General features: G+C 41.8%; 1 protein-coding gene across 5 annotated transcripts in view; it reads right to left on the bottom strand.

The window, feature by feature from the left end:
* sipa1l2 (signal induced proliferation associated 1 like 2) overlaps positions 1–14,340 on the bottom strand; it is a 393,092-nt gene that overhangs the window by 190,612 nt on the left and 188,140 nt on the right. For all 5 annotated transcript variants that reach the window (XM_067984149.1, XM_067984146.1, XM_067984148.1 and 2 more), the window contains exon 7: positions 2,511–2,668. In XM_067984149.1, coding sequence (XP_067840250.1) covers positions 2,511–2,668 — 158 coding nt within the window. The remainder of the gene's footprint in view (positions 1–2,510; positions 2,669–14,340) is intronic.

A 14,340-nucleotide genomic window follows, 5' to 3' on the forward strand; every position in this document is an offset into this window, starting at 1 on the left:
TGGTGGACAATTAAGCAACTAACAGGAGGAAGAGGCTCTGTAAATATCCCCATCCTCGATGACGGCAGAGTCCAGCACGAGTGCAAAACACAAGGCTGAAGCACTTGCAACCATCTTCAGCCAGAAGTGCCAAGTGGATGATCCATCTTGGCCTCCTCCCGATATCCCCACCATCAAAGAAGCCAGTCTTCAACCAATTCAATTCACTCCACGTGATATCAAGAAACGACTGAGTGCACTGGATACAGCAAAGGCTATGGGCCCGACAACATCCTGGCTGTAGCGCTGAAGACTTGTGCTCCAGAACTAGCCGCGCCTCTAGCCAAACTGTTCCAGTAAGCTACAACACTGGTATCTACCTGATAACGTGGAAAATTGCCCAGGTATGTCCTGTCCACAAAAAGCAGGACAAATCCTATCCGGCCAATTACCGCTCCATCAGTCTACTCTCAATCATCAGTAAACTGATAGAAGGTGTCGTCGACAGTGCTATGAAGAGGCACTTATTCACCAATAATCTGCTCACTGATGCTCAGTTTGGGTTCCGCCAGGACCACTCGGCTCCAGACCTCATTACAGCCTTGGTCCAAACATGGACAAAAGAGCTGAATTCCAGAGGTGAGGTGAGAGTGACTGCCCTTGACACCAAGGCAGCATTTGACCAAATGTGGTACCAAGGAGCCCTAGTAAAACTGAAGTCAATGGGAATCAGGGGGAAAACTTTCCAATGGCTGGAGTTGTACCTAGCACAAAGGAAGATGGTAGTGGTTGTTGGAAGCCAATCATCTCAGCCCCAGGACATCGTTGTAGGAGTTCCTCAGGGCAGTGTCCTAGGCCCAACCAACTTCAGCTGCTTCATCAATGACCTTCCCTCCAACATAAGGTCAGAAATGGGAATGTTCACTGACTATTGCAGTCTTCAGTTCCATTTGCAACCCCTCAGATAATGAAGCAGTCCGTGCCCGCATGCAGCAAGACCTGGACAACATCCAGGCTTGGGCTGATATGTGGCAAGTAACATTCGCACCCAGGCAATGACCATCTTCAACAATACAGAGTCTAACCATCTCCCCTTGACATTCAACGGCATTGCCACCGCCGAATCCCCTACCATCAACATCCTGGAAGGTCACCATTGACCAGAAATTTAACTGGATCAGCCACATAAATACTGTGGCTACGAGAGCAGGTCAGAGGCTGGGTATTCTGTGGCGAGTGACTCACTTCCTGACTCCCCAAAGCCTTTCCACCATCTACAAGGCACAAGTCAGGAGTGTGATGGAATACTCTCCACTTGCCTGGATGAGTGCAGCTCCAACAACACTCAAGAAGCTCGACACCATCCAGGACAAAGCAGCCCGCTTGAGTGGCGCCCCATCCACCATCCTAAACATTCACTCCCTTCACCACCAGCACACCGTGGCTGCAGTGTGTACCATCCACAGGATGCACTGCAGCAACTCACCATGGCCACCTCCCAAACCCGTGACCTCTACCAAGGACAAGGGCAGCAGGCACATGGGAACAACACCTCCCCTCCAAATCACACACCATCCCGACTTGGAAATATATCGCCGTGCCTTCATCGTCGTTGGGTCAAAATCCTGGAACTCCCTACCTAATAGCACTGTGGGAGAACCTTCATCACACGGACTGAGCGGTTCAAGAAGGCGGCTCACCACCACTTTCTCAAGGGCAGTTAGGGATGGGCAATAAATGCTGGCCTTGCCAGCGACGCCCACATCCCATGAACGAATAAAAAAAAATTACTGGAGGTCTGCAGTTCAATCTACAACCTCACTCAAACTCTTTCTGCAAGACCTCCATTCTACTTCTATGTCATTGGTTCCTACATGAAGCAAAACTTCTGGCTGATTCCCTTCCTTTTCAGCTCATCGCTCAAATGTATTAGCCACAATGGAGACCAGCCTTTGTCAACACAGATAAAATATAGGGCAAGCTATCAGCTCAAGCTGTAAAATACTGGACATTCAAAACGGAGTGAATTGCTCTACATCCTAACCCCAAATGATGTTCCAATCTCTGCTTTCATTAGGCAATATTTACCAGTTTTTGGGCCAGGTTAGTTGATAGAGTACTGCATAGTAAGAAATAAAAACTGTAAAGGCAGGATCTATCACACTAGGCAAAAAAAAGTGCAGCCCGTCAGCTCATCGAGTTATGACGCAGCAATGACGATGGATGTAGAAAAGTCTGCGGACAAGATCATTTTGCTCTCTTGGTTGAAAAAGGAAACATGATAGGATTGAGAAGAATGAAACACATGGTCAAATGGAATGTCTTGTGTTCGCAGGGAAGCGACACAGCTAATTTCTTGAGGTGTTGGTCGATCATAAAGCAGCATTTGCAACCTAAAATATACTCTCAGCTTCAAGAATGATGCGCAGGAGAAAAGCTCCATTCGGAAAAAAATACAGGTGGTGAAAGAAGAGTTAAAAACACTTCAGTAATAGATCCAAAAAGCAACTGCATGGATGTTGGTCACTTACCTGTAGCAGACATTCTCTGTACATGGATTATGAACTCTGACAATGACAAAAACATGTTGGAAGTGGGATCGGATGTTTCTGGGAGTGAAAGGAAGTGCTCCAGGTTCTTGAAAGACAATTGTGACGATGTCATTTCCTATGTGTCTCTTCCTTAAGAGCTAGGGAAGTACAGAAACAGAGGTCCAGTTAGCCAGGTTTGAAGCACAGATTCGCTGCTATCCATAACTACTGTATCCAGTTAATGCTCTCTTTAAAGCTCTCAAAATGTGATTCATGTTTGAAATTAATTCATTCTTTTCATAGGTAAATAAATCAGTTAGTATCCTTTTTCCATTTTAAGTCACAGTTCTTTTCTATTAGTAAAACAGAAGTAAGTTGCAAATATGTCATCCACTGAACAGGAATTTACCAGTTGAATGGGAAAATGTTCTCCTTTTCCTTTTTAAAAAAAGTGGTGCTGAATTCCAAAACTAAATTCAAAATCAAAATGTATGAGTGAGCAGGGGACTAAGCTACTTAAGCCATTTCACAGACAATACCTGTCAAATGTTTTTAAACTGAGTCTACATTAATGCTTTAACTGGTATTAGCCTTGGCTCAGTGGGTAGCACTCTTGCCTCTGAGTCAGAAGATTGTGGATTCATGTTCCACTCCAGACACTTGAGCACAAAAATCCAGGCCGACACTCCAGTGCAGTACTGAGGGAGTGCAGTACTGTCTGAGGGATGAGACGTTAAAGTGAAGCTCCTTCAGTTGGACATAAAAGATCCAACAGCACTATTCGAAGAGCAGGGGCATACTCTCGATGTCCTGGCCAATATTTATCCCTCAACCAATATCTCTCGGGGAGGTGAGAAGTTCATCACAGAGTATCATGCTTCTGCCCTGTTCTTGCAGCTACAGTACTGATCTGGCTGGTCCAGTTAAGCTTTTGGTCAAGTGGTGGGGGACACTGAATTGGTGGCCCTGTTGGAAGGCTGGGAGAATGGTTAAGCCTATTCTTGTTGGAAATGGTCATTGCCTGGCACTGACTTAGGGTGAATGTTACCTGCCAGTTGTCAGCCTAAGTCTGAATGTTGTGTGGGTCCTGCTGTAGCTAGCTTGTCATGGGCTGTTTCACTATCAGAAGAGTTGTGAATTGAGCTGAACACTGAAATAGTCAGCGAACAGCCCCACTCCTGACCTTATAACAGAGGGGGGAAATGTGCAGGGCTATAGGGAAAGAGCAGGGCTTTGGTACTAATTGGATAGTTCTTTCAAAGAGCCAGGGCCGAATGGCTTTCTTTTGTGCTGTATCATTCTATGATTCTAGATAAGGTTGTTGATGAAGCAGCTGAAGACAGTTGGGCTGATCTCAGAACACTAACAAAAAGCCTGTCATCCAATTCAATATAAAGGAATGTAACTTATTCAGTCTCCTGTCACAGGTCTTTATTCAGTGCTGGTTTTCAGTTGTAGCTTTTTTTTTGAGTGGTCAGCTTTTAAAAAAAAAAGTGGTCAGCTTTTCAGAGTTTTGTAGGCTGGCACTTATGGGAAAGATACCCCTCATAAAAGGAAGTATTTCATAGAAAGACAACTCCAAGCACATATATCAATATCTACACATTAATTAGCATTTGCAACAGAACACTGAAGCAACTGAAGAACATTCATACACAACACTAAAAGGCAATCTGTCAACTGCAGCCTTTTAAGGGATTAAGAGAGTGAACTCAATTTATTCTAACATTATATTCTCCAGTCACTTCTGGCATCCAAGAAATGATCTGCTCTGCAATGTGACCTGAACTTTTAACTAAACTGAAGAGATCCCAACTAAGATTAAATCACTAGGAAGACAAACCATCTTTGCATTTGATCATATAAATGCAGCATGTTAAATATATGGAAATTTATCAAGTGAACTATAAATACAGCAAAGCTTTGAGATACATTCCAAAGTACCTTAGTTGATTCGTTTTTTCAGCCTTTAGCCAGAGTGGCAGAATGAGCACCTCGTGCTAGTGCTATACTCTATCTGAAGAACTCAGGAGATGTAATATTATGGGAGAAAACTAGTTTTATCAGCTTATCACAGCTAAGTATTGGTCATGACTCTGGTAAGATCTACAACCAATTGCCAACAGCCCACCCTTGTTATAAGCACCTCATTCATTGCACTGTTGTCGTTGTAGTAATTTTGGGCCTTGGCTGATGTCTTTTCCACGTTCAAAGCTCTCAAATCCTGATCAATCTTTTATCAAAATGTAGCATTAAGCTAGAGTAGGGATACGCAGCAATAATGGTGCAATTTTGCTGAATAAATTCATACCATTTCATAACTAATTTTTAATTCAGTTAATTTGCAACCATCTGCAGCCCGGTGTTCCCAAGGAGGAATGCTCTGAGCAGGACCTGACCTAGATTGGCAGTGAAGTTGTCCCTGTGCAGAGTGAGTTTTAAAGCATTCCCTCTCTGGTATCGTATAGCCCTGTGGATTACACCTGATGCTTGGTTATCAGACAATCGTTGGTACATACAAGTGCTCGACTACCAAGGATCATAAAATGACGACTCCACAGATTTCCAGAATTTGTAGTTGTTAACGGGTGGGCAGAGTTACTCTTCAAGGCTTATTGTTCCTAATTTCGCATAGGGACTGAACAAAGCCCAAAACCATTAAGAGACCTCTCTCTACACCTTTCACATTTGTCCCCTGGACACATGATGCATTTTTCTCCCATGAGGGAATGAGTCTCCCTCCAGCTGCTCCACTACTGATCCAACTGGAACCCCTAACTAATTTTTCCACTGCAATATTAGACTATGGATGCAGATAAACTGAGAATTTGGATTAAAATGTTCAAAAGTAGTGGAATTTGGGAACTGCATGCTATTCTTACACCATTAAGTCAACTTGTTATTTCACAGATATGCAAGTTCTTCACATCCACTCTGTTTAGTTAAAATGAGCCATATGTTATAAATACAGCCTCAAACTTGTGCTTTTATTTCAAGTGAAGGAATTGCAGAACTCCTTGTCCTTACACATTACACTGGTGGAAATTATATTTTGTGGGGGGGGGGGGGGGTGGTGATGGGGAAGCAGAAGGGGAAAGAGAAAGGTTTTAATGAATTTTTACTGAACTTCCATGGTATCGGGATACAATTGTTTGCATTCAAACAAATTAGCAGGGTTTTACCCCAGCATAATGAGATCATCATTTATTCATACTATTACCCATTTCTTTGTGCTTTTCTCCATGCTTCTGACCTATGCACTCTACCTGTGGTGAATGTACACTAGAGCTTTTCACTGAAACGTTAACTTGTCTTTTCTCTTTACAGATGTTAACTGTCCTGCTCTGTATTTATAGCATTTTCTGCTTGTGTTTCAGATTTCTAGCATCTGTAGTTTTTTATATTTGTGAACACTGACCCATATATGGGAGAGATCCTTAAACGTGTCTCCTGTGCTCATGTAACCCTAACCCAAATGCGGTACCTTCTCATTTACCTCAGTTGCTGTTCTATACCTTCTTCCAACTATGGATTTAAGACCAAAACTCCACATTGAGATTCTCTAGTAAGACACTTTGCCATCCCCTGCAGGATGGAGGAGAGTTAAATTTCGAAGCCCAAATTAACGACTGTCGCTACCAAGGCGGTCAATTCACCATTCTTCTTATCGTATTTGGGATACGAAAGTCTGAAAGATATCCTGAGGTACATATCTCTGGCTTTATGGAGATCATTAATTCCATGGGCTATGACATTTTTTGGCTACTCTCAAAAACTACAGATTGAAGAGCTACTTACATCTCCAGCATGATAGAGTTTGTTTCATGTGGGGCATACCAAAGACTAAGAGTAAGAGGTATCCATTACAATATTTTTAATTAATCTAAATCTGACGCCTCTGAAGGCAAGGAATGAACTGAGCTAATTTATCTGCTATCCAGATCTCCCAGTTAATCCTGCCTTTGGCTACTATCCATTCTTCTGGGGCAAGTTTAGCCACAATGCATAACAGGGCAGATAAAATCGTGGAAATGACAGCACAAAAGAAGGCCTTTAAGGCAATCGAACCTGTCCAGTATGTTAAATGGAGCTATCTACCTATATCCCATTTCCTTTCTTTTTCCCAATAGCCTTCTGCATTCTTCCTTTTCAAAGACTTAGAATCATAGAATTACTTATCCAATTCTACTTTAAATATTATAATCCCTGCCTCAATATCCACTTGTAGTAAGGTATTCCATGTTCTAATAACCCTTTGTGAAACATTTTTTTCTAATTTACTAACTTACTCCTTTTAGTGATAATCCTATCTATGCCCCTTGTTACCAATTCTTCAATCACTGGTAAATAATTTTTCACTATTTACCCTCAAAACTTTACATATTGTTGAAAATTTCTCTTAGATTCTCCAATTTTTCCAGCCTTTCAACTGTTACATTCTATTCTTAGCATAACTGTAATGAATCTTTGCTGTACTCTTTCCATCATTCCTACAGTAGGAGTCCAAAACGACACGCACTAATTCAACGTCCATTTCTAGCTTTTGTATTCAATGTTTTATATTTTATCTTTAAAAGCACTCCTTTCACTGTTCCTTTTCCCAAAATATACTACTTTACTCTTCCCTGAATCTACCACATTTATGCCCACTCCATTAACCTGCCCGTAACCTCCTGCATCCTTCCTCACAAATTGCCAAACCACCTGATTGGGTATTAGCAAACTTCAGTACTATCCCTCTTTTGTCTATATCCAAGTCATTTATTTAAATGAAAAACAAGAGGTCCCAGCACAGATTCCTGGGGCACACAACAAACTGTCAGACTGAAAAGCACCCACTTAGCTCTACTCTCTACCTTCTGTCCCTTTGTCACCTCTATATTCTTTTTAATACATGTGCACAGGTAAGGGCTCATGGGATTGGGGGTAATATATTAGCACGGATCGAGGATTGGTTAAAGGACAGAAAAGAGAATAGGGATAAACGGGTCATTCTCAGGATGGCAGGCTGTAACTAGTGGGGTGCCGCAAGGGTCAGTGCTTGGACCTCAGCTATTTACAATCTATATTAATGACTTAGGTGAAGGGACCGAGTGTAATGTATCCAAGTTCGCTGACGATAAAATATACACACATTGAAAACAAAAGCTAGAAATGGACATTGAATTAATGCGTGTCGTTCTGGACTCCCCTACTGTAGGAATGATAGAAAGAGTACAGCAAAGATTCATTACAGTTATGCTAAGAATAGAATGTAACAGTTGAAAGGCTGGAATAAATGGAGAATTTATTCGAAATTTTCAAAGCTAGGTGGGAAAGTAAGCTGTGAGAAGGATAAAGAGTCTACAAAGGGATATAGACAAATTAAGTGAGTGGGCAAGAAGGTGGCAGATGGAGTATAATGTGGGGAAATGTAAGGTTATTCACTTTGGTAGGAAGAATAGAATAATTTTTAAAGGGTGAGAAACTATTAAATGTAGGTGTTCAGAGAGACTTGGGCGTCCTCATACAAGAAACACAAAAAGTTAGTATGCAGGTACAGCAGACAATTAGGAAAGCAAATAGCATGTTGGCCTTTATTGCAAGGGGGTTGGAGTACAAGAGTAAGGAAGTCTTACTACAGTTGTACAGGGCTTTAGTGAGACCTCACCTGGAGTGCTGCATACAGTTTTGGTCTCCTTATCTAAGGAAGGATATACTTGCCTTGGGGGCGGTACAACGAAGGTTCACTAGATTAATTCCCGGGATGAGAGAGTTGTCCTATGAGGAGAGGTTGAGTAGAATGGGCCTATTCTTTCTGGAGTTCAGAAGAATGAGAGGTGATCTCATTGAAACATGTAAGATTATTAGGGGGCTTGACAGGGTAGATGCTGAGAGATTGTTTCCCCTGGTTAGAGAGTCTAGAACTAGGGGGCAGACTCACAGGATAAGGGGTTGGCCATTCAAGACTGAGATGAGGATGAATTTCTTCATGCAGAGGATTGTGAATCTTTGGAATTCTCTATCCCAGAGGGCTGTGGATGCTGAGTCATTGAATATATTCAAGGCTGAGATGGATAGATTTTTGGACTCTAGGGGAATCAAGGGACATGGGGATCGGACGGGAAAGTGGAGTTGAGGTCGAAGATCAGCCATGATCTGATCGAATGGTGGAGCAGGCTCGAGGGGCCATATGGCCTACTCCTGTTCCTATTTCTAATGTTTCTATGTGCCTCAATTTTCATAAGTTTCTTATTTGGCACTTTAATGAATGACTTTTGAAAACTCATATATACAATCCACCACATTCCCTTTATCAACACACTAATTTCTGTGAAAAATTCAATTCAATTGAATTCAACAGCATGAACCTGTTTTACAAATTCATGCTGATCGCTGATTAGGTTTGCTAATTTTGTCCTTAACTGTGGTAAGACTCACTACCATAGAAAGGGACAAGAGTAACATTCTCATGGAACAGCATCACCTCCAGGTCACGTGCCACTCTGATATGGATGTATATCGTCATTCCTTCATCGTCGCTGGGTCAATATCCTGGAATTCCCTAATACTATAATGGGAGCACCATCACCACAAGGACTGCACTAGTTCAAGGCGGCAGCTCACCACCATATCCTTAAGACAAGTAAGGGTGGGTAATATATGTGGCCTCGTCAGTGTCACCCTTAATCCAGGGAATGAAGATTGTATAAAAAGCTGGCCTCTTACCTTTCTTGTGTAACATCTGTCATCCTCCAATTCTTTGGTGCAATTCCAGTTTCCAAACATTTTTGGAAAATTAAGCTTTGTTCTCCCCAACATCCTTCAGTATTCTGGAATGCACATCATATGAACTAGACCTGGTGACCTTTCTATTTTCAGTCCCATTAGATTTTATTTTAAATAATGCCCTTTTGAATATTTATGATCAGTTTTGTCTTTGCCAGAGGGTCTTTTCTTATCTGTCACTGTTCATATGTTCTTAAGTACAATAAGGCCCCATTCATCTCTAAGTGGTCCGACCTCACTTGCTTATAAAAGCCCTTTTGTTTACCTTTATGTTAATCTTTTTTCATACTCCCTCCTAGCCTTCTAATCTTGCTTTCTTTCTATATGTTTTGTATTTCTTTTACATATTCCTGTAATATCCCCCCAATATTCATCATTTGCCTCTTTTCAAGTCTTGTTTTTGCTTGATTTTCTCATATGCACATAACTGAGCAAATCACATTGAATATTTTCCTTTGAATTGGGTGGATTGGCTCCTCCCTCAGAACAATAGCCTCGGAGACAACCATACAAAAGTATTTGCAATATCTGTATTGAAATATGCTGGAACACGATTCTAAAAGCAGCTGGTTTTTAACTCCTTATGTATTGTGACCGAATTAAAGGAACCACTACCAAGCTAAAGTTAAACAAAATGCTTCATTTTTGTCACAGCCACACACTTGCCATGAGTTTTGCAGGATCCAGCAGGGATCAGAATCCTTTTAGGTAATGAGTACCAACTGGAGCCATCTGTAACTAATTGAACAGCTCAGGGGCCAACAAGAATATTTCAGTCTACTTCATCAGTACTGAATTATCCCATCTCAGATGTGCATGATTGGCAGAAAGAATACTACTTTGCTGGAAGTTTGAGATCTTTTTCAGGAAGGGATGGTCTTTGTAACATTTGCTTAGTGTCAGTTTGTTCAGAGATTAAAAAAAAGTAGTTTGTTAGATGAAGATAATTTATTGGTTCACAGAAACCAGGTGAGAGAAAGCAACTGTATAATATGGTGAGAAGCTCTAAAATGTTTGTATTGTGACATTATGACAAACACATTTGTTTTAAAATAAGAAATCAGGTTGCAATTGCAATCGTAAACCTCACTGCTCCTTAACATTGAAGTAAGCTTCAAATCTGCTGTGAATGAATGAATGGAGGGATGAACGAATGAATGGTTGTAAGCAACTATTAAAACTATCACAATTGGTAAAGTAGATTTAAATAATTCCAATGGTGGACACAGGAATACAATGTACCATGGAAAGACAAGTAATGCCCAACACTAGCAATCTCAGAGAGAAAAATTGTTCAGCTAGGAGGTAATGTCTTCAAACTGGATAAAACCTGGGCAGATCCAACATCTGCTACTTTTAAATTCTGCATTGGCAATATTTGAAAAAGTTGCAGCCCTTCTTCAAAACAGTGCCATGGAATCTTTTACATTCACTCGAGAGCAGACCTGGCCTCGGTTTAACATCTCATTTGAAAGACAGCACCTCCGACAGTGCAGCACTGGGAGTGTCAGCCTGGATTATGTACTCAAGTCTCTGTAGTGGGGCTTGAATGCACGCCATTCTGACTCAGAGGTGAGAGTGCACGGCTGAAACAAAAGGAGCAGTTGAGAAGGTCCATTCAGTAATTTGCCATCTAGACTGTTGCCAATCTCCTTATCAAATGAAGCAACTAAGGCCTTAAATTCCAGGATCCGGATCTCTGCATGGGTCTGTAACACTGCATTTCAATGGGGAGGTGGAATTTCATAGTTGTCTACAGCTTTTATAAAGAGGCTCATGTATATTGATCCAAAAGCCTTGGGCTATGCAAAGAAGAAATTATCTGGGGTGAACCCAATACTGAAGCAAACATCTGTTGGATGTCAGTAAAAGTGGACGCGGGGGATTTTCATTCCTACAGGATATCTTCCAGATGTTCTTTGTGAGAAGCCTGTGGACAATTAACAGTTGAAATAGATGATGCAGGATTCTGATTTTTCTCAGAGCAGTTCATTTAATAAATTATTTTCACTCATTTTGTTTGATTAATATTTCATTTGTTTTTTTAATTATAAAGGGCAGGCTAATGTAGTTTCCACATATGGCTCGGTCAACTTTATTGAATATACGGTCATTCATTCAAAATACTCATCACTGCTAGACAAATCTCCATTTTTCTCTAAACTACCCCGCGGTAAAATTATGTGGATGTTTGACCTTTCAGCCCATCCAAAGCCTCAGTTTCACTAATCTCAAAGCACTAGAGGGCACAGGATGTGTGATGTTGGATGGTATATTGTTTAGTTACACTTGACCCAATGTATTGCCAACTGTACGTTTTACGCGAACAGTTGCCTACATTTGCAGATGAAAATCTGCGGGGATTTAAAATTCCTGTGCTACACTGAGATTGTCCCATGAGCCACTGTGGCAGCATCATGTGACTTCCTCAGCCAGCAGGAGATATCAGAGTGAAGGTAGTGATTCGACATGCTCTGCAGTGCACTGTTTAATGGATTGCTGGCATAAAATTAACAAAGTTTTGATGGGGTTCATCAATCATTTAGTGGGATGCAGCGAAGGATAAGAAAAAAAATCAGCTACAGAGTGAGAAGTGTGGCGGAATCTCACAGCTGCTGTCCATTACAAGGCCAGTTTCAAGCTACTGCTACTAAAAGACAGAAGTGAACGCGAGAGATGGGGTCTGTGATGAACAAATAAAGGAAAGGTTCTTGAATAAATGGTGCTGGCTGGCAACTTGGCAGCGATAGTGTAGTGAACACAAATAGATAGCGCTTTTCTAAAGCTGCTCCCCGCCCTGTAACGAGCACATAACACTGGGCTGCAGCTGCTGCGTGTGATGCCAGTATGCGCGTCTTTGTCCCTGTTTGAGTCGGTTTTGTGGGCTGTTGAATCCAATGATTCCCATAGACTTGTTTATTAAAATGAATGTGGCGGTTGATACATGGCATCACATCCAGTAGAACCTCAGTCATCAGATCAGAAAAGAAGACAAGAGTTTACAACTAATCTTGAAAATAACAAAAGCGCCGATCAAGTTAGAAACAAATTGATAAAGACCAAAATTGTGCATGTAGGGTTAAATTCCAGGGGAAGATCTGAACCCTGTAATGTTGTATTGAATTTTTAAAGATATCGCTAGCCCTTCCCAGATAGATTATTTTTAGCTCGCAGGCAGAATTATAGGAGACTTCAAAAGGCTGGACATTGCACCAAACCAAGTGCTAAAAATCAAACATTTTCTGGGGAGCACGTCTCCAGATTCCCATTCCCTAGAAAATAAGGGTTAAATTATGGCACGTTGCATAAACTTGGCTTGCATTGTCTTGATTATAGAAGATTGAGGGGTGATCTGATCAAGGTATTTAAAATGATAAAAGGATTAAACGGGGTAGAGAGGAACTATTTCCTCTGATGGGGGAAAAACAAGAACAAGGGGACATTATCTTAAAATCAGGGCCAGGCCATTTAGGAGGGAAATCAAGATGTAATTTTTCACAAAGGCTAGTAGAAATCTGGAATTCTCTCCAAAGGCTGTGGATGCTGGAATAATTGGAACTTTCCATAGAACCATAGAAAAGATACAGCACAGAAGGGGGCCATTCCGCCCATCGTGTCCGTGCCGGCTCGAAGAACAACAAGGTGCCCGTTCTAATCCCACCTTCCAGCACCCGGTCCGTAGCCCTGCAGCTTACTGCACTTTAGGTGCAGCTCCAGGTACTTTTTAAAAAGAGTTGAGGGTTCCTGCCTCTACCACCAATTCGGGCAGCGAATTCCATACACCCACCACCCTCTGGGTAAAAAAGTTTTTCCTCATGTCCCCGCTAATCCTTCCGCCAATCATCTTAAATCTATGTCCTCTAGTTCTTGAACTCTCCGCTAGGGGAAACAGGTACTTCCTGTCTACTCTATCTGAGCCCCTCATAATTTTGTACACCTCAATCAAGTCTCCCCTCAGCCTCCTCTGCATCAAAGAAAACAACCCAGCTTATCCAATCTCTCCTCGTAGCTGCCATTTTCAAGCCCTGGCAACATTCTTGTAAATCTTCACTGCACTCTCTCCAGAGCAGTTATGTCCTTCCAGTAATGTGGTGACCAGAACTGCACACAATACTCCAGCTGTGGCCTTACCAGAGTTTTGTACAGTTCCATCATTACATCCCTGCTTCTGTGATCTATACCTCGGCTAATAACGAGAGCATTTCATATGCCTTCTTCACAACCTCATCTACCTGTACTGCCATCTTCAGGGATCAGTGCACATGCATTCCAAGGTCTCTCACTTCCTCTACCCCTCTCAATATATTCCTGTTTACTGCATATTCCCTTTTACTGTTTGCCCTCCCTAAGTGCATTACCTCACACTTCTCCAGGTTGAACTCCATTTGCCACTTTTTCACCCACTCCACCAACCCTTCTTGGAGTCTACAGCTATCCTCTTCATTATCAACTACATGGCCAATTTTTGTGTCGTCTGCAAATTTGCCAATCATGCCCCCTACATTCAAGTCCAAATCATTAATATATACCACAAACAGCAAGGGACCCAACACTGAGCCCTGTGGCACACCACTGGAAACGGATTTCCATTCGCAAAGACATCCATCAACTTTTACCCTTTGTTTCCTGTTACTGAGCCAATTTTGGATCCAATTCACCACATTTCCCTGTATCCTATGGGCTTTTACCTTTCTGACCAGTCTGTTATGTGGGACCTTCTCAAATGCCTTACTAAAATCCATGTAGACAACATCCACTGCACTACCCTCATCAATCCTCTTTGTCACTTCCTCAAATAATTCAATCAGATTTGTAAGGTATGACCTTCCCTGAACAAATCCATGCTGACCATCCCTGATTAAACCATGCCTTTCCAAGTGACAGTTTATCCTATCTCTCAGTATTGATTCTAATAGTTTGCCCACCACAGAGGTAAGACTGACCGGCCTATAATTATTCTAACTTTCCCTCTTACCCGTTTTAAACAATGGTACCAAGTTTGCAGTCTTCCAGTCCTCCGGTACCTCCCCTGTATCTAGTGAGGATTGGAAAATGATCCTCA

Source organism: Heptranchias perlo, chromosome 5, assembly GCF_035084215.1.
Source record: "Heptranchias perlo isolate sHepPer1 chromosome 5, sHepPer1.hap1, whole genome shotgun sequence".
NCBI lineage: Eukaryota > Metazoa > Chordata > Chondrichthyes > Hexanchiformes > Hexanchidae > Heptranchias > Heptranchias perlo.